This window comes from Gavialis gangeticus, unplaced genomic scaffold (genome assembly GCF_001723915.1).
Source record: "Gavialis gangeticus isolate Ggan-Ray unplaced genomic scaffold, GavGan_comp1, whole genome shotgun sequence".
Classification (NCBI taxonomy): domain Eukaryota; kingdom Metazoa; phylum Chordata; order Crocodylia; family Gavialidae; genus Gavialis; species Gavialis gangeticus.
In genome coordinates this window covers 46,552,764-46,577,416 of record NW_017728993.1, presented here as the reverse complement: position 1 = coordinate 46,577,416, position 24,653 = coordinate 46,552,764, and the positions used below count along the sequence as shown (strand labels likewise).

General features: G+C 38.8%; 1 protein-coding gene across 1 annotated transcript in view; it reads right to left on the bottom strand.

Moving 5' to 3' along the window:
* The window catches only part of LOC109286874 (uncharacterized transmembrane protein DDB_G0289901-like), an 88,032-nt gene that overhangs the window by 38,471 nt on the left and 24,908 nt on the right, over positions 1-24,653 (bottom strand). Inside the window, exons 9-28 of the mRNA XM_019501676.1 lie at positions 24,099-24,143; positions 22,028-22,069; positions 21,606-21,647; positions 19,311-19,352; positions 17,938-17,976; positions 16,866-16,901; positions 15,647-15,685; positions 13,875-13,892; positions 13,064-13,098; positions 10,651-10,693; positions 10,388-10,414; positions 9,062-9,103; positions 8,795-8,836; positions 8,005-8,046; positions 7,347-7,379; positions 6,313-6,348; positions 4,441-4,482; positions 3,413-3,454; positions 2,076-2,105; positions 1,856-1,900 (exon numbers count right to left, since the gene is read on the bottom strand). Coding sequence (XP_019357221.1) covers positions 1,856-1,900; positions 2,076-2,105; positions 3,413-3,454; positions 4,441-4,482; positions 6,313-6,348; positions 7,347-7,379; positions 8,005-8,046; positions 8,795-8,836; positions 9,062-9,103; positions 10,388-10,414; positions 10,651-10,693; positions 13,064-13,098; positions 13,875-13,892; positions 15,647-15,685; positions 16,866-16,901; positions 17,938-17,976; positions 19,311-19,352; positions 21,606-21,647; positions 22,028-22,069; positions 24,099-24,143 — 762 coding nt within the window. The remainder of the gene's footprint in view (positions 1-1,855; positions 1,901-2,075; positions 2,106-3,412; positions 3,455-4,440; positions 4,483-6,312; positions 6,349-7,346; positions 7,380-8,004; positions 8,047-8,794; positions 8,837-9,061; positions 9,104-10,387; positions 10,415-10,650; positions 10,694-13,063; positions 13,099-13,874; positions 13,893-15,646; positions 15,686-16,865; positions 16,902-17,937; positions 17,977-19,310; positions 19,353-21,605; positions 21,648-22,027; positions 22,070-24,098; positions 24,144-24,653) is intronic.

Below are 24,653 nucleotides of genomic sequence, written 5' to 3'. Positions count from 1 at the left end.
CATCTATTCTATGCATTGAACAAGGCACAGCAAAAAGATATATATGAAAAAAGCATTTTTCAGTTTTTTGTTCTTCCTGCTTCTAAATCTTACTTCTTAGGTCAACATATAAGTAACTGAGATTAAAAGGTAGCAGTGGAACTAATGAAGTAAGAGGATTAGTAGTGCTAAGAACTGAAGCTAAAAAAGCCCAAGTTGAGGGTAGAAAGTTGCTCTAGACCTGTGAGAGTAAAACATCAGAGACTATAAACAAATATGAAAAAATTTCTAAAGCACAAACTAGAAGTAATGAGATGTTCCTTTAATTCACACAAAAACATTGTATGGGGGCAGATTCTTGCTAGATTTACCCAGGGTGTAATTTATGAATCCCATGAGCATTAGGAGAAATATGGCCAAAGAAGAACGACTAATTAAAAGCACATCAAAAAATGGCATATGTGGAGATTTAAATTAATGTGAATACTGGCTGACATAAAACTTGGTAGTGGCTATATACTGTAGGCATATGGTTAATTAGTTCCTAGAGAAGTATTTAATCAGAGGTCATGGGTTTATGTATTTAATGTGTAGTACCATAAAAATATTGTACAGTAACGAGTATCTGTGCAGCAGCATTAGCAGCTGACTAAAGGATATCAATTGAAATCACTATAATTTGAAATTTAAATCTTCCATATAACTATCAATTGCACTGGAAAAAACCTATATGCCATTACAGGACTTAGTTCTGATATTTAAGTGTTCCTCAGTAGAAGAATTTAAATGCTGTAGAAAAAATAAAGCATGCTGACTTGACCATTAGTTTCATAGTTTCTAGGGTCGGAAGGGACCTGAGTAGATCATCTAGTCCGACCCCCTGCCGTGGCAGGAAAGAGTACTGGGGTCAAACGACCCCAGCAAGGTGTACATCTAACCTCCTCTTAAAAACTCCCAGGGAAGGAGCCTGCACCACTTCTCTTGGAAGTTGGTTCCAGATCCTAGCCCCCCTAACCGTGAAGTAGCGCCTCCTGATATCTATCCTAAACCTACCCTCCGCCAGCTTGTGACCGTTATTCCTGGTCACTCCTGGTAGTGCTCGGGGGAACAGTGACTCCCCCAATGCCTGCTGATCCCCCCGACTAGTTTATAACAGGCCACTAGATCCCCCCTCAGCCTTCTCTTTTGGAGGCTAAACAGGTTCAGGTCCCGTAGCCTCTCCTTATAGGGCCTGCCCTGCTGTCCCCTGATCATGAGATCATGCTGTCCCCTGATTAGACTCAGATGTAGAGCCACTCCGGAAACAAGTCAAATGTTTCCATATTTAAAGGCCTTATTTTAATAGAAGTTACATAAACCTGCTTATACTTATGTAGGTAAATAGCAAAGAGACTGTATACTCAGGGTCTGTTTCTCTACTGCTTTCATCTTAGTATATCAGTAAAGATAAAATAGGCATTAAACTCGGTTAGCATTGTCTACTCACTTTGCACATACAGTGCCACTGCATTCTTTTTAATTGGGGTTTTATTTGATCAAGGTTAAATAAATGGAAAAGTTCACAAAAGAAGTGTTGCCTCAAGTAAAATATTGTATAAATTCCAGTAAAAATGGAAATATTTTCATGAAGGTTTTAAAACAGTTTTTACTTGAAACTTAAACTTCCCCTGTAGTGTTATCAGTGACAACAGTGCAGCACCTTACTAGGGTGCAAGGAAAAAAAAAGTGATAATACTTATGGAAAAGAGAAAAGTTAGCTAGTTTCCACAGCTGAATGAAAACGAAAAGTTAGATAAGCCTTTAGAATGACACATATGTTAGTATGTATTTACTAAGAGACAAACTGGCACAAAAACTCAGGAAAAAGTGTACTCACTTCACCACAAGAACTGCTACTGCTGCCTGAGTTGTTCTGTGAATCCTGGAAAGGTGCCAGCAATCAGTTATTTGCTACATAATAATTATTATATAACTATTGCATTAATTTTATTCTACACAAGGGATTAAATACAATGGACAAAGTCCTAGCCCTGTAACTGGCTACCATGACTAGAAGTAAAATAAGACCTTAAAATGGGAAAGAACAAGCCACTTACCTGGCTACCAGAGTTTTGTGAGGATCCACCCTGTGAAGAAAACAAAAAAATCCAGACATTATTTTAATTATGGCACTATCAACCTGCCTTGGATTGGAGGCCATACAGCTGGCTTAACCAGGTGCAGGAATTGTTTCTGCATAAAGAAGAACTTCATATGTGAGGGCCTGAATCAAAAGTTGGAGTTGGAAAGAATATCTAAGCAACAGCCATCATGCATAGCTTTAACTTTCTAATCTGTTGTGAAGTAAGACAGTAAGAGGAAAAATAAAGAGGTGCTTGCTTGGTTAGAACCAAAGTTGTGTGTGGATAATGATCCATCCTGTAAAAAAGATTAAGGGAGAAAAGCTTCATTTTAAGATTGTCTGACTGCAAATTCTTTGTTATAGTAAACATGGACTAATTGGAGGTTAAATCATCCAGATATGATTTCTGACTTAGTAAAAATACTGGATAACAAAATGCTGGTGAGCAGCAAATGCTCATTTTTAAATGATGAACATTGTATGTTCTGATTGGAACAGTCTCTAAAGAAAAGTATAATTTTTTTCCAGGGAAAATCCATCTTACATGGATGGTATTAACAATGGAACACTGCACAGGTCCTCATGTGCCGTTAAGATAGTTAACAGACATGAATTATTAATTATGTAAGGTTTAAGGATGGGGATTTTAAGAAATGGCCACATACAAAGGATCCAATATATTCATTCCTTAGTAGGAAATCTCAGCTAAAAGAGAAATATGTCCTGAGAATGCCATTATAATGTATAACTGCTTCTACTTGGGTCCTGTCCTGGGTCACATTTATTTATTAGATCATGAAACTTATTGTTTTATCAGATTTTTAAGATACAAAATTCAAATATTTCCTCCAGGCGTAGGAAAAAAATAGTTTTGTATGGTAAGAAAACTGCAAATGAATTGGATTAGACACAAGTGTTAAGCTACAGATATAGTAAAATTATCATGTTTATCAGATTGCTGATGCCCATAACTAATCAGAGAAATAGATTTGAATCTTCTGTGCCTGCTGCCGTTAGAGACAATGCCACAACTCCATTTATTACAGGATCAGACCTTGTATTTTATCACTGCACATAGTGAGTTATTAACTATGTAGAATGCACTAACTGGCTGAGGGCATTCCCTATTAGTAGCTCTGTATAATAGGTTATAAAAACATGATTCTTCTAATATTCTACATAACTTCATAAAAATAATTTGACTCATAAAAATGTTTCTCTGTGAACTCATTGATACAACATGACTTCTGAGGAAATGTTTCAGTGCTAAGAGACACAGTGGGATAAAAATAATGAGAATGGGATCATTACCTGGGGACAGCGGTTGCTGCTGTCTGAGTCAGAATTTCCATCCTGGAAAAAAACCCCCAAGAAGTTAATTTTCCTACAAAATAACCTGCAGTCATATTACAAGAAAAGACATCAGCTTATTCATATTGGCTCAGGGCACAAACAGATGCAATAATTATATTGCTATCAAAGGAAACTGTTACTGTGCAACTTGCAAAACCATGTCAACTTTAAACTTGATTTCATCCAGGGTCAAAGTTAGGGCAATTTACCTCACTTGTATCCCTAAAAGCCTATGTAGATGTAGCATTTTGATTATAATAGTTACTACATGCTCCCCAGCAGCATCTCTTCCTCCCTTTTACTGTACCTAAACTGGACATTTGTCCATATCCTCAGTGAAAATAAATGGCCTGAGGAGGGTGGAAACTCTATTTTAACATCTTAGCACTCTGAGGTGCTAACCTACTTAATCATAGCTATGTAGCTGAGCACTTAGACTCAGCCCCTCTATGTAGTGATAGGCATTATAATTTAGAGAAACTCTCTTATTTAGAAGATTACAAAGGTTGAGAATTGGGAGATGGCCCCTGAATCTGAGTGAAAGACAGACCAAGGGTCTGCAGAGGTTGCCTTTTGCTCTTTAATTAAAGTGTTTGGTTAGTTATTTTTGTTCAGTGTATGTATAAAACCCAATGACCACTACACCTTCTAAATACAGGATGTGAGTACACCACTCTAGGCAGAATGCTAGGATAGAACTGTTCATCTGAGAAGATGATTACGCTCTCTTCCTCCCAAGCTCTGTACAGAAAATACTGGTACCTATCATTCCTGTGGTCTTTGGATAAGACTATTGTACTTAGGATAAATAGCTAGTAATTTAATTCACCCTCCAATTTTTTAAATTGTATAATTTCATGAACAGAAAAACACAATTCTTCAAATTAAGCTCCCAAATGGGCTGATTCTAATTTACATCAAAGTATTCTGTTACTAAGTAGCAAATCGTGAGATATTTCTAAAGGAAGTGGAGAAAAAGAACCTACATTTTGACAGCCACTGCTACCTTGGGAAGAGGATGAACCACTCTGGAAAAAAAACAACACAAAAAAATCTTAACACATTTAATTCTTTTCAAATGTACTTACATAAATCCTATGAAGTTTTAGGAAAACACATAGAACTCTAAGAATCTAAGGACTAAAAGACTATACAGGTACTCTCTTTCCATTCCACTAGTGCTTAATATGGAATAATTAAATACTGGGTGATTTAAAAAGTAAAGGGAATTAGATAAATTCAGAAAAAGAGTACATTTCTCATTCAAGTATTCTGTTCATGATGTCCCACTGAATACAGTGTGGCATTCATATCAAGGTGTGAAAAAAATATTCTGAGACAAGGCTCTTATCTGGCTAGTAGAACCTGGTGAGTAAGAGGAGCGACCCTGTAAAGAAACCAGAAAGCTATGGACCTCTTCATCATCAGCTTAGCCACAGAAGCTAAAGATAAAGAAACCTTCCTGTTCTCTTTCATCTTTCTTGCCATTTATGGTGCTTTCTAGGTTATCTCCTCCTCTTTCCTGTCTAAACTTGATTCATAGGCAATTTCTTATCCCATCACTTATTCTACAATGTTATTACTAATTCACTTATTTTGAAAGTCATCCCTGTGCTCATAATAAGTTCCTACTTCCCACTTGTTGAAATATTCATTTTTCCTCAGTTAAATGTTTCTCAAAACTCATTTCCTTCTGTGAAATATTTATCACTAATCTCTATTCTGGCTCTAACTTCATGTTGATTATTAGAAACAATAATGCAATGAATTGTAGAGGATTTGGCCAACTCATAGAAAGATGTTCTCTGTGAAAAATGTCCTTACTTAGTAACTAATCCCACTACTTTGTGATAACTGATCCTGCAAAGAAACCAGAAATGAGTTCATTTGTTGTACTTCAACAGACACTTTTACAAGACCTGTGTTTCCAGGAAAGGTATATATCTGCATTTCCCTTATTGCTGTGGAGAACTGCAAGAGGATGCACACTTCAGTCTTTCCCTTTCTATCAATTTACATAAAGGAAAGATTTTATATTATATTTGGCAATCTAAAAATACAAGTCAATTGGATGGTCCCTCTCATTCTCCTGAATAATCTATGAGCTTCTTTGTCATCTACTTGAACAGCATTTCTTATCTTTTCTTGTGTATTTCCTTTGTAATTTCCTGGAGATTTCTGCCCTCCTCACCATCTTGATTTTTAAGCATTTCCCATGGCCCTCATTTCAGCTTTCCTCTGAATTCCACTGTGTCTCATACCTGCTGGTGGCTTATTTCTTAGTTTTTTAGGGAATAAACAAACCTACTTTTCAGTTGCTTTAAAAGGGTAGGGGGAACTCTTGCTTAGGAGTGTTCAGCAGCTGTTAAGATCTAACTATTAGGTTTATATGATCCTGTAGCAATGCATATTAGCTAAATTGCTCTAATTTTGACCTTGAGTGAAGCAAGGTTAAAATCAGAGCAGTTTTGTTACACTTATAATACTACACAATCATGCAGAAACAACAGTTGCATCAAAAAAGCTTATACCATCACCCTTTGATATCACTACAGTTTTGCCTGTCTCCTTATTTAAAGCATTCTTGTGTTTCTTGTATGCCAAGAGATTTTGTCTCTTCCCTTAGATGCTTCCTTACACTTGAGGAGTTATTCAGTTGATAGCAAAGGGACACATTCTGATACTCACAAGAAGTAGCACCTGATTGCATGAATGGTTTTCTTGATTTCAGTGGTATCACTTGTAGGGTAAGGTGCTACCTCAGTATGAGAAAGGGAGGCACAATCAAGTGCACAGCAATGAGTTGTTTAGAATCAAGACTAAAAACAAATACATTCCTCAGGAGAATGAAATTTTACCTGGCTAGAAGAGTCCTGTGAGGAAGTGGACTGACTCTGTGAAGAAACCATAAATCAGTTATTTCCCTGCAAAATGTGCATGTAGATATGGGGTATGCACAAGGGGTATGAAGGAGATAAAGAGTATGCTTTCTCCATTTTGTTCCCTCCACTCTGCCCCCTTGTACTATGGAAAGGTTTCATAGAATGCAAGTAGTAAAGAGGTATTGGGGGAACTGATGGGGTCCCTGGAAATTTCTGCCACCACTAATGTCCTATTGTTTGTTCACTTTTCTTTCAATTCTCTGCTGCTGAGCAGCTGTTACTGAAGCATCACAGTGAAGGACCTTGTTGTGAGCTTGAAATATACAGCTCACATTTTACAATTCATTTCAAACACTAAATTACTTTTATTATGGCTTCAGTGTGGCCACACTGCCAAGAAGCCAGCGTGCTCTCTGGGGGCTAGGATCACTGCTGAAGTTACAGGTTAGGACTGAAGAGGGTAAACCTTGCTATTCCAAAGAGACAATGTTGGTGTGGGGGGAGAAGGTCCTTAGTGGGGAAGGAAAGGAAATCCTCAGGCATATTCCTCCTTCTGAGCCACTTTTGAGGGTGAGACAGACTGATCTGGAGCCACAATGTAATTAGGTTAAAGAGAGGCTGCTAATTAAGCTGGAGTAAAATTTTGAAAGCCCCTTTGCCTCTCTGAAAGTCAAAAGGACTTCGGTTCCAAAGTAGTTTAGGTGCTTTAGTTAATCTGAGTTGATATCACTGAAAGGAGGTATGCAATAATGCATGTGGAATTCTTCAAACAAAATTTTGCAACAACAGAAAACTTCATGAAACCTGCACAAATTATTTGAGAATCAAGTCAATAGTTTTGATTGCAGCATTGTGTTATAGCATGTAGAACAGAACACAACGGGCAAAAATGGACATGCCTATAACTTTTCCCCAAGGCAACAGGGATGCAACATAGACATACCAAATGTGTTCCATTACAAAGACCCAATTTGAGAGAGATCTTAGTACTGCCAGAAAAGGTTGTTTACCTCATAACAGGAACTGCTGTCATATGGAGCACCCTGTAAAAAAAAAAGAAATGAAAAAAATTTCTTCCAAACAAGTTATTTTTCTTTCTGAAGTTTCTTGTATCTCCTCTTTTTTCCTCATTACTGACTTCACTATAGCTACTTCACCCTAGTTTAGCTTCATCCTTGAGTCCCTTTTCTTTCTTTCATATCCAGACTTTTGCCATTAAATGACAGAATCCCTGGATCTTATGTGCTTTCAAAGGAGAGTGAAATTCAAGTGAAGAATTAAACTACTGCTTAATCTTTCATCCTTTAGGCATTGGTTTATAAGACTCTCTCTAACTGTAGTTGTGCTAAATGAGTTAACATTTAATAATAAAAAAAAGTATTTGTTATAGGGTTTGGAGTCAGAGAGAAACAGATTTCAGGGATCTTGAAGTTACATGCATATTGACCATTCTCACAGGAATGGGCCATTTCTTTTCCTCTTACTAGTATAATGTCTTTTAGTGTAATAGCAAACATCTGGTTCTCTCCACTATACAATTCTGTCCATGCTAATGGAAAAAAAAAGTACTTCAGTTACTGGTCATTATGCAGTTCATAGCAAACTGTTCTTTTCAAAAAGTAGGAAATTGGGAGGAATTTTCAAATATACTAGAAGGAAAGTTCTTACCTTTCCACACCCACTGCTACCACTTGAGGAAGACCCTCCCTGCTGGGGAAAAAAGAAAATCCAATGACTTATTTCCATTTTCAGGCCCAAAAATTAACTATAAAAGCTTTGTTTGAAGGTAGCAGTTCTTCATGTTCTCTCTCTCCACAGTCATCCTAGGCTAAGGAAAGTTTGAACATGAAGGTGATCTTTCAAAATGAAGCAGAGAAGCAAATTTCTATTGCTCTATTAAAAAAAATTAAATTCCAGTTACAAATTATAAACCTGGCAATTAAATCTCTGGAAATTTGTGTTATTTACTTACACACATAATTCAGGTACAGACAATTTTATTTGTCATTGTCTCATCTCCCCTCCCCCAACCATATCTGAGAAAGGTAATATTTTCAGTCAGACAACTCTGTTTGATTGAACAGTATTTACCTGGTCATAGCAACTGCTACACTGTGGTAAAGAAAGCTAGCCACTTTGGGAAGATGGTTTTTGCTGGAGATTATTTGCCTGCTGTGCTGTCTTAAGAAATGAAACAATTTCCTTAACCGTACTTTGCACCACCATAATGGATAAAAGCCAAAAGAGAAACAAAAATCCAGGAACCTGTTACTTCAGTTGGGGATGGCATGACTACTATGCTGTTTCAAGGAAATAAAGTATTGTGTTCTAACACTGCTCTGGGTGGGAACAGAGTGGGTAAAACGCACTAGGGGGCACACTACGTTCTGAAATTCCACTGTTTCAGCACCTACTGAAATCAATGGCAAAGCCTGTATATGGTACAAAAATAGCTTACCTGACCATAAGAACCACTGCTGTCTGGGTAAGTCTGTCCACCCTGTAAAGAAACAGGAACCTATTAATTCTTTTGCATTAAAAACAGCATGACTTACACTGTTCCAAGAAGGAAAATGTCTCTTAACACTGGTCTGGAAGGTACCACAACGGGTAGAAAAACCAAACAAACCCCAAAACCCCCAAAATTGGGGGCACAATTTATTTCAAAATTCCACTGCTTCTGATATCAATAGCAAAACCCACATTGGGTACAAAGAAAGTTTACCTTCCCGTAAGTAATGCTGACACTGGGGGATTCTTGTCTAACCTGTATAAAAGAAAAAAAGTTACTTCTTTTTTGTTGGAGATTGTTTGCCTATTTGTACTGTGTTAAGAAATGAAACAATTGCCTTCTAACACTGTACTTTGGGGCACCGTAATGGATAAAAGCCAAGGGGAGAGGAGGACACAATGTGTTTGAAAATTCCACTGCTTCTACCCTACTGAAATCAATAGCAAAGCCCATATCAGGCATAAAGATTTATAGGTACTGCTGCCACCTGAGGAACATTGTCTGTTCTGTGAAAAAACAAGAAACAGGTTACTACTACTTTCTTTTTCCATAACAATTGTGTCACTACAGCATTGTTTCTAGAAAAGAACCCCATGCATTCTAACACTGCACTCAGCATGAAAACCAAAAGATGAACCCTGTAAAGAAAACATTTATTTCCTTGAAAGGGAATTTATATATTGAATATTGTAGTGTTTGCATAAAGGACCTCTACCGCTATTTGCCTATGTGTGGGAATGGTCATAGGAGGAAGAAGACCCCACAAAGCCTGTGTCCACACTAGAAAGTAATATACTTGTTAAATGGCCTCCCAATGGTCCCCACAAATTTTAGAGGAATCCATTAGGGGGAAATAAAGATGGTGATTTTAAGGAAGGGGAATGATAAATGACTCTAGAGCAGGGGTTGTCAACTGGGGGTACGTGTACCCCTGGGGGCACTTTGAAATGTTGTAGTGGCACATGGGGGTGGGGATGCAGTGTCGCCACCCTGCGCTGCTGCCTCACAGGAGCAGGGTTGGGGTGGGGTGAGAGCTGGGCCACACAGATGCTGTGCTGCTGCTGCTGCTTACCACGCTCCCCCGGGGATACAGTTATTAAAAAGGGGGCCGCTGGGGTATACTTATTAAAAAAGGTTGAAAATCCCTATGTAAAGATCTCTGGCACTTGCACTGTGGAATTAAACAATGGATACAAAATCTGGGGGCATAATCTGTTCCAAAATTATACTGCCTTTGCTTCCACCGGGGTCAATAGCAAAGCCAATATTAGGCATATATGTGGACCTTAAGAATCACTGCTGCCTAAGTAACTTTGTCCATTACACAAAACTGAAAGCTGTTATTTCTTTTTTTTTTAAATCTTGAATGGCTTGACTGCTATGTTGTTTCATGAACAGAAGCAATTGCTTTCTAACACTGTTCTGGGAGGCACCACAACAAATAAAAACTATTTGGGGAAATTTTTTTTTTTAAATTTCACTGTTTCTGCACCTACTGAAATCAATGGCAAAGCTTCTGTTGGGTACAAAATAGCTTACCGGATTATAAGAACCACTGTTTCCACCCTATAAAAAAAGAGAAAACCATTACTTCTTTGTTTATTGGTGACTACCCGACTACTATGCTGTTTCAAGAACAGAAAACATTGCCTTCTAAAGCTATCCTGGGAGGCACAACAATTGGAGAAAAAAAAATATGGGGGAGTTCCACCTCCTCCCCCACTCCAAAAAAACTAGTTCCATCATCTCTGAGCCTACTGAAGTGAAGGAGAAAGTACCTACTGGGTATAAAAATAGTTTACCTGACCATAGGAAATGCTGCCACCTTGGTAACTTTGTCCACCCCAGAGAAACAAAAAATCCAGGAACCTGTTACTTCAATTGGGGATGGCATGACTACTATGCTGTTTCAAGGAAAGAAACTGTTGTGTTCTAACACTGCTCTGGGTGGCAATACAGTGGGTAAAAAGTGTGCGAAACGGGCCCTATTCGATTTGGATTCAGCCTGAATCAGGGACAGTGATTCGATTCGTTGATTGATTGGATCATTGCCCCTGATTCGATTTGGCCAAATCCGAATCTGAAGATTTGATGCTGATTCAGAGAATCAGCGATTTGGCCATAGACACAGCTTTAAATGTTTTTTCTACATACTTCGAGGTACCAGGTGTGGCTCATGAATGCTGCGATGGTGGGGCAGACGGAGCGACCCAAGGAGTACAGGGGCGCCCCCTGTGTGCTTGGTGGCAAACCTGGAAGTGGGCTGGAAGTACTTCTGGTTCACTTCCGGGTCCGCCGCTGAGTGTACGGGGGGGCCCCCTGCACTCCCCTGGCTTAGCAGTCAGCCATGGGGGGACCCCGGGTGCCCCCCCAGAACTAGAAGGCATCAGTTGCCGAGCCAGAGGGGTGTGGGGAGGTCCCCCAGAGTGCTCCCCAGTGGACCCAGAAGTGGACAGGAAGTGCTTCTGGTCCACTTCTGGGTCTGCTGCTGAGTGCACTGGGGACCCCACTGTGCTCCTGTGGCACGCTCGATCCACCCCACCATCACAGCATTCACAAGCTGCCTTGTACCTTGAGGTACGTAGAAAAAACATTTAAAGCTGTGTCTATGGTCGAATTGTCGAATCTTTCCAAATCTCTGTGAATCAATCTGGAGGGTTTCAATTTGGAGAGATTAAAGGGTCTCCTGATTCAATTTGGAGATTCGGCCACTGAATCCGGCTAAATCTCCACTGAACTGAATCAGCAACCAAAGCTTTGCACAGCCCTAGTAAAAAGCACTAGGGGCACACTTTCTTCTAAAATCCCATTGTTTCAGCACCTACTCAAATCAACACACACACTTGACTTGTCATCTGAAAAATCTTCTAAATAGTGGGTGCATCTACATGTTCCATTAATTCTGAGCAATAAACTGCAGCGTAGTTTGAGCTGGAGTAAACCAGTCCCAGAAACAGTGTCTACACATGCGCCTGGGACACCAGCAATTTGACCTGGGTTGGAGCAGTATATGCCAGGTCTGCTCAGACCCAGGCTTCCAGTGGCATTGTTGGGCAGTGGAGGGGCTGGCTGGAGCACAAGGGTGCTGAAAGTGCAGAGCCATGTGGCCAGGTGGCAGGCAGGAGTCTGGCCCTGAGTTGGATCAGTTGACTGTGGGCAATTTACACCCACAGTTAGCATCTATACATATATTTAATTGCAGTAAGTTACCACAGTGTAAGATAGCACTGTCCCCAGTAGTACTATTTTACTGCAGTATTTATTAGTTTACTGTGGCCTAATATCATTACACATATGCTTTACTTACTAATTAGTTTACTCCACAGCTAATTAGTTTACTCTGCAGTTAAGCAAATGTGCGGCCACGGCCACTGGATGCGTCTACACATGCTATTAGTGCAAAGCAATAATCTCTGGCACATATCGCCCTGGAGTTTATTGCTCCCAAGAGCGCTGTCTTTACATGTGTGCCCAGGACTACAGCTTGTTGAACCAGGTTGGAGCAGCCCTGGCTGGCAGAGGGCACAGGGGGTCAGCCTGCCAGCCCAGAGCTGCTCTGACCCAGCTCAACATGCTGCGGAAGGGCTAGCTTGGGCATGAGAGTGCTCCAGTGTGGGACTAGCCAGCAGGCAGTCCTTCACTGAAGCACCCTTCTGCCCCAGCCAGCCTGGTCCCTGTCTACCCATGTGCTGCAGTGGAGCAGTTTCCTCTGCTGCAGATAGTACACGTATATACAAGTATTATCCTGTGGCGGAGTACATTAGTTTACTCTGGCCTAATAACATCCCATATGTAGATGCTGACATCTTACTGTGGAGCTAATTAATCAACTCTACAGTAAATGTCTCATCTAGATGCACCCACTGTGTAGCACTAAAGGCCAAATCATCAGCTGCTATAAGTTAGACTAACAGAGCTTTACCGGTTCTGTTAGCAGAAGCAGGCCTAAATGGTAGAAAGCATGTTGAGGACACTAAAGAACAGGGATGCAGAGATTTTCATGTTTATGGTTACTGAACATAACTGCATGATTTCATATTATTTACCAGAAAGCAGAGACTAGTGTCATACAACCACAGACAACTCCTAGCTCTTTACACACCATCTATTTTTTCAGGGAAAACACACTCAGCTATTACCATTGTGATGAATAAACATTCACTGACACCGGTGATGGTATAAAAACACTAATACAGTGAAGAAAGAGAACTTACCTGGACATAGACTTGGTATCCAGAACCGCTCAAGCTCTGTAAAATAAAAAATCATTCAGTGTGCTCCATTTATGGCATTTGGAGGAAAGGACCAATGGGTATTTCCTTGTTTGGGAGAGTAAAGGAGGGGTTGGTATGCGCTCTGTGCTACTTTTAGCACCCAATGTTGGGAAAAAGCTTTTGTGAGGGATACCTTAAAAGTAAAAATATATTGGATATAGTGGTGGACTGGTTGTTCAGCTGTGGCTGACATTCTCAACAGGGGAGGGGAAGCAGACTGCCTGGAACCAGCTGATCCCAGCTTAATGCAGAGAAGCTGATTTTTGGGGCTCAGCTTATTACTCCCAGCCACCCCTACTTGCCAGAACATAGTGAGCTACAGCCAGGGTGCCACCTCTTTCCAGCCACAACCTCTCCTCACCTGCTTTCTGGCACCCTGCATCTACACCAACTATAAGGGCAGAGCAGATCCTGCACAACACAGAGCTCTGCCTTGCCTTGATGTGAATAATACAAGATTAGCGAGGGGCTTTCTGGCACCCTTTCCTTTACTGCATATCTACATAATGGGACAAGCTGACTAGAGAACATTGTACCCAGTGCGATTTTCAGTTGCAGTTCCATAACACTTTTAGATGGCATTGAAACCTATTCCACTTTCAGGCAAATCACTCTCACACTAGTTCTGCTATAATCAGGGACTGCCTATCACAGCTGGAGCAAGAGGGTAAGGTGAGGAAAAGCAAGCACAATATTTGTCCTCACAATGGCAATACTGTTAGGACAAAATATAAAAGTGAAAGTGTGTTTACCTGTGGGTAGGTCTGACGCTGTAAATGAAACCAGAAAGTTTTGATTATATAGTACAATGACTTATTTAGATAGAAAATAGTTTCAGTAAAAGAAACATACCTTTTGGATGGATGGATACACCAAGACAGTGAGCATATCACATTTTATCTCTCTTCACTACACCACCCTACACTGCGAAATGGTTTAAGTTGGTATTTTGAAAACTAAAGTATTCTGGATGCCTTTCCAGGTAGTCTTGGATACACACTAAAAATCTTGCCAATTATTTTTTCCAAATGAAAAAACATTATGTTAATTTGAATGGCAACTAGAAATATAGAAGCCCATATCCTACTATTAGAGGACATAAGGGCTGATCCAATGCCCATTTGGGTCTATGAGAGTCCTCTCATTGCATATAAGCTAATTGCAGGAGGAAGAGAACATTTCATGGCCTGGACTTCAGTCTCCTTCATTTGTTTGGAACTTGAGATATATCATAGTGCCATGCTCAGAACATAAGAAACACAAGGTGGACTGTTTAATGTGAGCAAATTAGTTAAGCACTTCAAGGCATGATATGAAAGGTGAGGCATCATTTATATGACTCTGGATAAGTGATATACATGAAGACCCTTAATATCAGTACAAATATATCTTTAGTTATTTAACTATGCCCTTTCTCTGTGCATAATTGTGTCAATAATATAAACTCCTCACCCTTCCTGCACAACACCTAGGGTGTGTCTACAAGTGGGTTTACTCTACAGTGCCCAGTGGGTTTACTCTAGAGTATTCCCTGCCCAGCCGGAGGCTCACTGCTAACTGCCCCTGCTGGTGGATCAGGGCAGGGGGCTGGGACCTGCCATTCCCCTGCAGCTCTTTCCAAGCCTCTTGCCCCTGACTGGGGAGCCAGGGCTGGGAGCTCCCTGTGCTGGGGCACGGGGACATTGTCCCTGCCCAGGCTCAGGTGATAGAGCCTGCCCCAGCAGCAGATAGCTCCCGGGGGCAAGGAGCAATCTCCCAGCCCTGTCACGAGACAGCTGTCTCCCGGCCCCATGCTCCTTGCCAGCCCCTGGGCTAGAACCCATGGGCTGCAGGGGGCCTGCAATTGAGGCACAAGGTTGGGAAAAATCTGTAGGGCTAGGACCTGCCCCTGACTGGGATAGTTCCTGGTGCGATCCAGCCTATGCTGCACTGTCCCTGAAATGGGACCGCCCCTAGCCAACTCCAGGCTGCACCTGCAGACTTCCCCAAGCAGTGCAAACTCCTAACTCCGTTTCCAGATCACAATTGCAGAGCTGGGGCTGGGATCAAGCTTCCAGCCCCTGCTCTATGATCATGGACCAGGAAGCTGGGAGCTCCTTGATGCTGAGGCAGGGTTACATTGTCCCTGCCTGGGCTATGGTGGCAGAGCCTGCCCCAGTAGCAGGTAGTGGCTGGGGGCAGGGAGCAATCTCCCACCCCCTGCTGCCCAGCTGACCAGAAGCAAATTTGCTCCTGGTCAGCCATCTACATGTGCTGTACAGTACAGTACTTACTTGCCAGTTAATTTGTTACTTGCATTTGCAGGTAGTAAATTAACCCCCAAGTAGAGGAAATTACTGTACAGTAAGGGTCAGCATGTGTAGACAATGATGCTTACTATACAGTAATTAGCTGTACTGCACAGTAAAGTATCTTGTGTACATGCACCCCTAAAGTAGTATATCTGTCTTAACAGGTAAGCAAAATGGTTGTTCAGAAGGCCTTTGGTGCAAAATTCTAAGTGCTGAGGAAATACTGTGCTTACCTCAGCTGGATAGGGACCACTTTCGGCATAGGATGTTATCTGTTAAAGAACCAGAGATAAGTAATTTTGTCACAAGTGGGTTTATTTAAATGGTTTCAGAAAAAGAAACCTCTCTGTTCTTACAAGCTTTGGGGAATAATAATTATTAGCATTCTACAACACTTCAATTTTAATACGTTAGTTTCAAAATATGCTACAGAAAACAGTAAGGATTATTATCTCAATTTTACACATAGAGGAATTCAAGCACAACAAGGTAAGTGACTTGGCACAAGGCAACATAATGAATCAGTGGCAGAACCATGCCTCCCCATATACCCACTGGCTTATACAGCCTTCTTGGCATGGAAAGCAAAAGAAGATGCACGCTCCACTCTGCATCTCTTCATTCATTCTCATTCTATAGAAAAGTTTATATGAGAGTGTCCTGAGAATGAAAATAAACTGAAGAGCAATGTTTTTTTCCATAGCATTATTTTTCTGGGGAAAATATGTATGTTTGTTTTTGACTGAAAATAGTCCACTTCCTTTGAAGGAGTAATTACTGAGATTTTATCACATATGGAAAAGAATTATTGAGAGGCAGAAATGGGCCATTTGTTTTTAAAAATAAGGTCCCCTTACTTCTGGAAGAAGCAGAAAATTGAGATAACTAAATTTCTTGCAAAAGTGTGGTTGATGAGGTCTGACATCACTAATAAATTTGACAGCAAGGATGCGAATAGCCTGGGTACGAATATTTTCAAAGCATAGTAACCCATTCACACTGCAGCCTCCCTGTGCTTTGACTACTAATGGTCAATACCAAGGGCCAGATTCATCTGTAATAACAATTTTGTTGATTTCATTGGCTTTGCACCAATGAATCATGAATCATTTTCTTTGTAACAATAATGATATAATCTATCTGTTATTAACATCAATAATTGTATACTGTCCATCAGTGTCTTAGAAAGCCCTTCGGAAGCTTTGTAATATTACTCTATTTACAGTAAAATCCAGTCATAAAAAATTCTGTCATAACACAGCCACTGAGCCCGATACATTTGAAAACTAGTAAGCTAAGCATTCAGTTACTGCGATACAATATGGGATAAAAATCTGATCCAGTGCCTCAACTGTATAAACTGGTACAATGCCACTGAAATTAAAGGAGATGTGCTAATGTACCTTTGTTAAGGATCTGATTCCATAAATTCAACAAAGAATAAGCACTTACCTTAACAGAGGTTTCTTTGCTGCCTGAAGGGACAGACTGTAAAGAATATAGGAACCATTTATTTACTTAGGAAGCGTTTGCCAACTTTAATTCAGCACCGCTTTATAGGAGTGATTTAAAGCTAATAAAGGGGCCTGAAGTGCTGAACTAAGCAATATTTGAAGAAAATGAAATGTGTGAAAAACACACATAATAGGTAAATGGGAGCAGAAGAAATCTTCCCCACCTCCCGCAACAGAATTAATTCTTTTGTATTTACACAGAACTAATTTAGTGTTAAAAGAAAATTTCTAATAGTTGAAGTAATAGATATAAGGTGGATTTTCTGATACAGCAAAATCACTAGTTGAAATGGAAGATAAAAGTAATATATTGAAATAGAATTGATCATAATTCCTTTGATCAAAACTGGAAGAGAATAAGGACAGAACAATAAAATACCATAGAAGGAGAACCAGATGGAAGTAATGAAATCCCCAATACGAACAGAAATGTTATTATGAGTTTCCAATACATTTATAGGAACTGCCCTCCTTACTAGTTCAAGCATACCTTTCTATATGGAACAGCTAGAGGAAACACTTTATGAAAATGTTACTTTTTAATTCTCAGCACCACCACAGGCAGCACTGTCTTTCTGGTGAAAATAATAATCAAAACAGAAAATATCTATATCTATTGCAACCACTTGCAGAATACATATTAGATCTCGGCTTAACAAAGAAGAAAGGAATTTGGTATTTAAAGATGGAACCATATAATGCCCCATAGCCACAGCACTCATTTGCTGAAATGTATCCATGCTAGTAAGACAAGGTTCTTTTGGTAAATCTGATATATTTTATTAAACCAACTCATACAGTTGGAAAAATTCTGCTTAGCAAGCTTTTGGATTTAAATACCCTTTATCAGGCTGTACTCCATGCTAGTAATACTTTGAGGGTTCTCACACCCTCTTAACCTCATGCCTTCCCATGAATTCTCTCAGTGTGGCAAAATTTGGGGCTACCTGTTACTTTCTGAATAGCATCACATGTCGGAAACCTAAATATAAAGAAGAAAGTGTCCTTACATGACCATAGGAAATGCCACTGTTGAATGAAGATCCATCCTGTTAACAAAAGACAAAATCAATTACTTCCTTATATGATGATTTGTTTCAATAAGATACCACTTCAGGAAATGAACCCTATCTGGAATTTTTGTTTTGTGGAGTGGATGATTAGAGAAAATGCCTACATTAGATTCTGATTTCAATTAAATCTGAATAAATCCAGGCTAATTCCTCTGATTTATGTGAAGCTCATCTGAATTTACTCCAAGATAACTGAAATCAAAATTTTCCAGCATTTCACCACCTCACAATATTTGTAAGTTTGACTACAAAACAACATAATACATTTAAAAGTATATATTCATATACATTTACACTTAAATAAATGCCTGAGCATGAAGGCCAATAAATAAGTAGATTAATTGCAACTAACTACAGGCTTAACATTAAACACGTACTTAAGTATTTTCCTCGCTCAGGGCTTTAATTTTCAACAGCACAAGAAAATAGGCCACCTTTCTTGTGGTTTTTTTCCACTTGTTTCAAGAGGTTTTAAAGTAGAAAATAACTGATGTAATGTTTATGAATAATTACAACATAGAAGGAAAAATGAAAGTTGACAATAGAAATTTTTTCTAGATTGTTTAAATAAACACTAAATCAATACAGCAATAAGTGGATGCTAGTGTGCAAATTATTCATCTATGCAAAAGGAACTTCCCAAAGGAAAGAAGGATTACACTGAAAAATAGGTATACATACACTGAGATGATTATCTAAAGCAGGTTGTACTTGGATAGTAGGCAGGAAGTGGGCATGTAGGGTGTATAGCTGGGAATGGAATCTAACATTATGATTAAAACATGAATGTAACCATAAGGGGTGGCTATACATGCGCTCAGGGGTGGGCGACAGGGGCATTTTAAAAACACTAATTTAAACAGTCCAGTGTCACATGTATTCAGCATCCCACATTTAAAAAAGATGCCATTTTGAAATGTGGGAGGCTGAATACATGAGACACTGCAGCACTCTGGAGCATTCTAGTTAGATTAATCAAGTCTGCTCTGATGCATTCTAATCAGAACGTGTTGAAGCATGTGTATAGGCACCAAAGGTGGTTAACATTTCAGAGCTCTAAGAAATCAAGGGATGAGAGAGCGGGCTGGTTAGTGATTAGTAGCATACCATCCTTCAAAACTGTTAGCTGAGACCATTTCATTCCAGGCATTGGCTAGCTTTACATATTTATTCAGGATAACACAGCCCTGTAGTATAACTGCTGCAACAAGTCTAATACAATTCACAACCAAGTGCTGAGTTGTTAATCAACATCTGGGGACAAAAACAACATAGAACCAAAAAAACCCCAAACAAATCCCTAAACTTACCCCTCGACAGCCATATATTCCATATACACCAGCAGCCCCACCCTGTAAAGGAACAGAAGCCAGTAAATTTATTACTAATTATTTAAGGAAGGTAGCCTGAGTACAAAGAACCTGACTTGTGTCTTGTCCCTATATAGGCTCTATAGTGAACAAGGATAGAAAAAATCTTTGCATTCTCCTCCCAGCACTGCATTCACATCAAAGTCAGGCACATTTTGGTCCTAAACACACAAATTAATCCGTAACTGTCACAGAAATATTTCTGACAGATTTATTTCTGATAGATTTTATAACTGAATGGGCAGAAAAATTGTAGAAGAACTTCAGTGTTGACAAATGAAAGGTAATGCACCTGTGGAAAATAACCTCAACTATACATGCTTTAACTGTAGGCAGTTTTGGTTTCTACATCTCAAAGACTATGTAGCAGAATCAGAAAAAGTACAGAGAAAGGCAACCAAAATGATCAGTGGTATGGAGCAGTTGCCATATCAGAAGACTAAAAATGTCAGGACTCTTCAGTTTGTAAAGGAGAAGGCTAAGGGGCATATGATCAAGGTCTATAAAATCATGAAGAGTGTGGACCAGGTGAACAGGGAACTATTGTTCACCAACTGCCAGAATAGTAGAGCAAGGGGACACCTACTGAAATTAGTAGGAGACAGGTTAAAAAGTAACAAGGGAAAGTATTTTTTTTACACAACACATAATTAACTTGTGTAATTCATTGCCAGAGGAGGTGGTGGAGGCACACAGAATAGCCAGGTTCAAAAAGGGACTAGACAAATTCATGGATGATAGGTCTATTAATAGTTGTTGAACAGAATGGTTGGAGATTTTCCCACTGGCATCTCTAAACCAAAAACGGCAGATGCCAGGGAGGATAATGGATAGGGAAAGATCACTCTAGATCTATCCAATTCAATGCTCTCCCTCTAGTACCCACTTCTGCCACTGTCAGAGACAGGCTACTGAGCTAGAAGGACCACTGGTCAGACCCAGTGTGGCACTTTTTATGTTCTTATTGAAATTACTTTTCAGAAAACTTGCAGTGCAAACATCATTATCATCTGCTAAGGTACATAGATCAAAGTAGAAACTAAACAGAAATGGAAATTTAATTGATCTCTACCATTATTATTTAAGTGAATGAAAACATTAAGATGCATTATGCATTAATGCTAAGTGACTTGTATTTTAGAGTCCATAACCTTGTGTGTTTTATTAATAATGCAAGTCATGATCTTCTTTCAAAACAAAGGTAAATTTTGATAACTAATTTTATTTGTTTCTCCACTTAACCCAAAATGTGCATAGAAATGAATTTTACTTATTCCAAATATTGAGTAAATGAATGTTTCAGATGTTCCCACATTTCCCAGGCTCAGCGTTGTGAAGTGTTAAGCATTCCCAGTAATTCCCACAGTGAAGTGGAAACTGAGGTTAGTCAGCACTAGAACTATAGGAAGAACTGATACTTTGGTTTGCTTGCAGCACTGGAGAAAAAGGTCAGCTGCAGTTCACCCAAAGAACTGCACCCAAAGAACTTCAGGTTTTTTTGAAATTTTTGGTGGGTAAACTGGCAAAACAAACAAACAAATTAGGTTGAGCAAAACATTTCTTTCAACCTGATATGAAAAGCTTTGTTTAATTTTGAAGTCTTTTCTTGATTTTTAAAAAATAAAATTGAAATAGGTTTTGAAATGAAGTCATTTTGAATTTAAAAAAAAAATTGTTTTGAAAATGTCAAAAATTAAAAGTTAGTTTTTTTGGACTACTTGCCCCTATTTCTCCTTCTCCCACCCCAAAAAGTTAAGTCACAATTGACTTGAATTCCCTAAATGTTTTAATCAAATTGCATTTATTTTTGCTGAAAGCTTTTCACCTAAAACATTTTGTGCAGCTCTACTGCACCTTGTAGGACTATACCCTAAAGTTCTAGTTAACTGAATTTATCTTTCTAAGATTTTAACTCAGCTGTGTCTCTTTTACAGCAAGGAATGAAAACTGAAGTGGCCATACTTGTTATAGAGATATGGAAGCTGAATACTGAAGGCAGTAGGGAATCAGAGCACACAGACTAGTATAATCTATGCCAGAGTTTATCAACATTTCTAGGAATTAACTGTGCTACATTCCTGCTGTCTGTCTTGCTGAGACTACTCTATTTCTATCTGTATGTCTTGCTATAGAAGAAAAGCTGCTACATTACCAACCAATTGCATTAGTGATAAACATCAGAATTAAAAGATTTACCCTGGGACTAAACTATATAAAGATATGAAAAGTGCTTACTGGACCACATCCACCTCCTCTTACTGGGTAAACTCCTCCACCCTAAAGGAAAAAAGAAATTAATTATTGTCATGTAAAACTGGTTGGTAAAACACAAGAAAAGACATCTGCCTTTTACAGGACCCAGAATCTAAACCACTATCTAACTGGCAAGATGTATATACATAGATTGGGGATAAGTATGTATGGACATTTTCATGTCTGTGGTACATATATGTGATATGATTGCGTGGAACAATTCCATCTCTGTAGGAAGACATTAGTCCTCCTTCTGTTTCAGTATAATTTTATCTTTGGTGATGTAGCCCTTTGAGAAACACCTTACAACAAAAGTAGGGAACTAATCTTCTACTTGATCAGCAACTCAAAGTTGCATGGTGGGAGGGGAAAACATTTAAGCACCTTGAAGAAAGAATACTTACTTGGGGATGACTACCACTGGTCTGTGAGGAAATATATATAGTCTGTAAAGAAATACAAAGAAATAATTTATTTTCTAAAAGGAATTTCTAAGCTTAGCTACCATTACAAACATCTTTTTAGGGGTGAATGACAAGACAAGGTCCTGCATTCCACTGTGCTTCTTGATTCTCTTGCCCTATAGCACTGAAGCAATTCACTTCCTTCAATTCAAGTCTGAAGGGAATCTTTTAAAATAAAAATAAATAGATATGTAAGTAACTCTTTAAGCTCACAACACAGAAGGTATAATTTTACTGGGGAAAAAATTTGGTTTGTTGGAATGATATTGAAAATGAAAAATAGCTCACGTCACCTAGTCCTAGAGGAAGTCTTATGAAGGGTAAGATACCCAAATAGTTATAGAAATTGTACACTCTCCCTTCAGGCAAGTGAACCGACATTCACTTTTGATTCCAGAACTGCAGCCACATGCCTAGTGGCCCAGACCAAGAGCTGGGGGGCCGCTACAGCACACCTCCCTACTTGTCTGGAGCAGATTGGGGTAAGACTAGCTTGCCCACCATGCAAGGAAGGGTTTACTGGGGAGGTGAAAAGCATCCCAGGATGCTGGGGAACTATGAGTTAACTTGAATCTGAACGGGATCTGGGACAGAAGTTCAATAAACCAATTTAACCTAAATCAGTTAAGGCTGATACTACATCCATCCAGGTTTATCTTAAACTGGTTTTGGCCATTTTGAAAGCAGTTTATGTGCATCAAACTTCTGTTGTGTTACAGATTTGAACCTGTTTCAGATCACTTATACCAGTTTGTGTGTAATTTCTGGCCCTAGCCCAGGAGTCAAGATTAAGATAATTAGATTTCCCAGAAATGTCAAGAGAAGAGAAAAATCAATACAAAAGCAATCTTTTCACATGCAACTTAGATGGCTATGCATACTGCAAAGGACTAGAGATGAGAGAGGCTGAAAAGCAAGAGAGCATGTTTTCTTGGGCAAAGGAAGAAAAAAGGGTTGTAGCATTTTAATTTTTTTTATGTATCTTTGTCAGCTAGTAAGATTTCCTGCGTCAAAATCCAGGGAAAATGTCCATGCACAAGCCATGCTAATGTTAACCCAAACTTCAGTTTATACGCGTGGTAAAAAGAGAGATAAAATAGAAACATTATTGCTTGGAACTGAAAATTAAGAAAATCAGTATTTTCTATATAATGGTGTTCTAAAAATGCCTGTCCAGAAGAAGGCATAAAAACTAAATATAAATGCAAATATTTATAAATACAAATATAAAGTTTATTTTTAAAAGGCAAACTGGAAGTAACAGGGATGAAGTATATGAAGTGAAAACTGCTCTCAAATAACATAATAATAAATACATTAAGTTTATCTTTAATTTAACTCAGTTGAAGCCAATATAAATAAAACAGAAGTATTTGACCCTAGAAATATAAATACATGTTTAGTAAGGAAATTTAAAAGCAAATGTCATTGTGTCAAAACCAAAAACCCACACGAAACTATAAATTATTTAGAGGTAGAAATTGATTAATAACTCAGATACAACTACAATGACAGTTTAAAAAGGCCAATAGGAATAGGCAATGAAATAAATTATAAAAGTAATCTACATTTAGTGCACTGGAGATAAAGTTGGAAATATTATTGTATTATGGGAATTTCAGAGTTTTGCAAATGACAGAAAAGTGAAAATGATTAGAAACACATGTGAAACTTCTATTTTTACGGTCCATGTTGAATGCAGTATAAAAGCAACCAGAATAATAATGATGTTTAGTTAGCTATTTAGTATTATTTAAATTTTAATAATTCCAGATATTATGAAAAGCACAAATAGAAAATATTGTATGAAGTAAAGTGTTAAGTTTTAGTTCCAGTAAGATTTCTATTGCCATGAGTCAGTAACTCTATGGTATTCCTGGACTTATTGGCAGAGACATATTGTTTCACTGAAGTTGGTATAACTCTTCCTCTATAATTTTGGGTACTTAAACACCCTATAACTAGTTTTCTTGGAGCATAATTACAACTAAAGGGCACTTATGGCACTTACCTGGCTGCCTGAGCTACCACTTGAAGAGGAACCAGAGGATCCACCCTAAAAACAAGAGAGAAGCCAACTGGTTATTTTTTTTTAGAGTACTAGTTTTATAAAGCTAATTGTTTCAGGAAAAAAGCCCTACTTGGCTGAATGGAAGGATACAAGAGGGAAGAGGGACCCTCTTAAGGGGAGCCTCTTTCCCCAGTTAAGGAAATTTGGAGGAGGGGTTATTTCATCCCACAACCTACACTATTAAAAAGTTTGGTGACAGAGATTTTAAAAAAACAAACAATGTAGACACTACAAACTGGTGTAAATTAGCATAACTCTACTGACCTCAACAGAACTATGCCACCTTACACTGGGTGAGGATTCAGCCTCATATATTAATGACCAGCATTCAGGAGCAAGACTGAGCTTGTAAGTTCTTCTGCAAGTGCCAGACTAAGCACCTCTCAAAGTTACTGTATATGCCTACTTAGTGATACAATTATGCAAACACTGGAAAATAAGAAGAGTATAGCATGGCTACTGGGGCAAAAAGAAGAGAAAACTTTTTCACGAAGA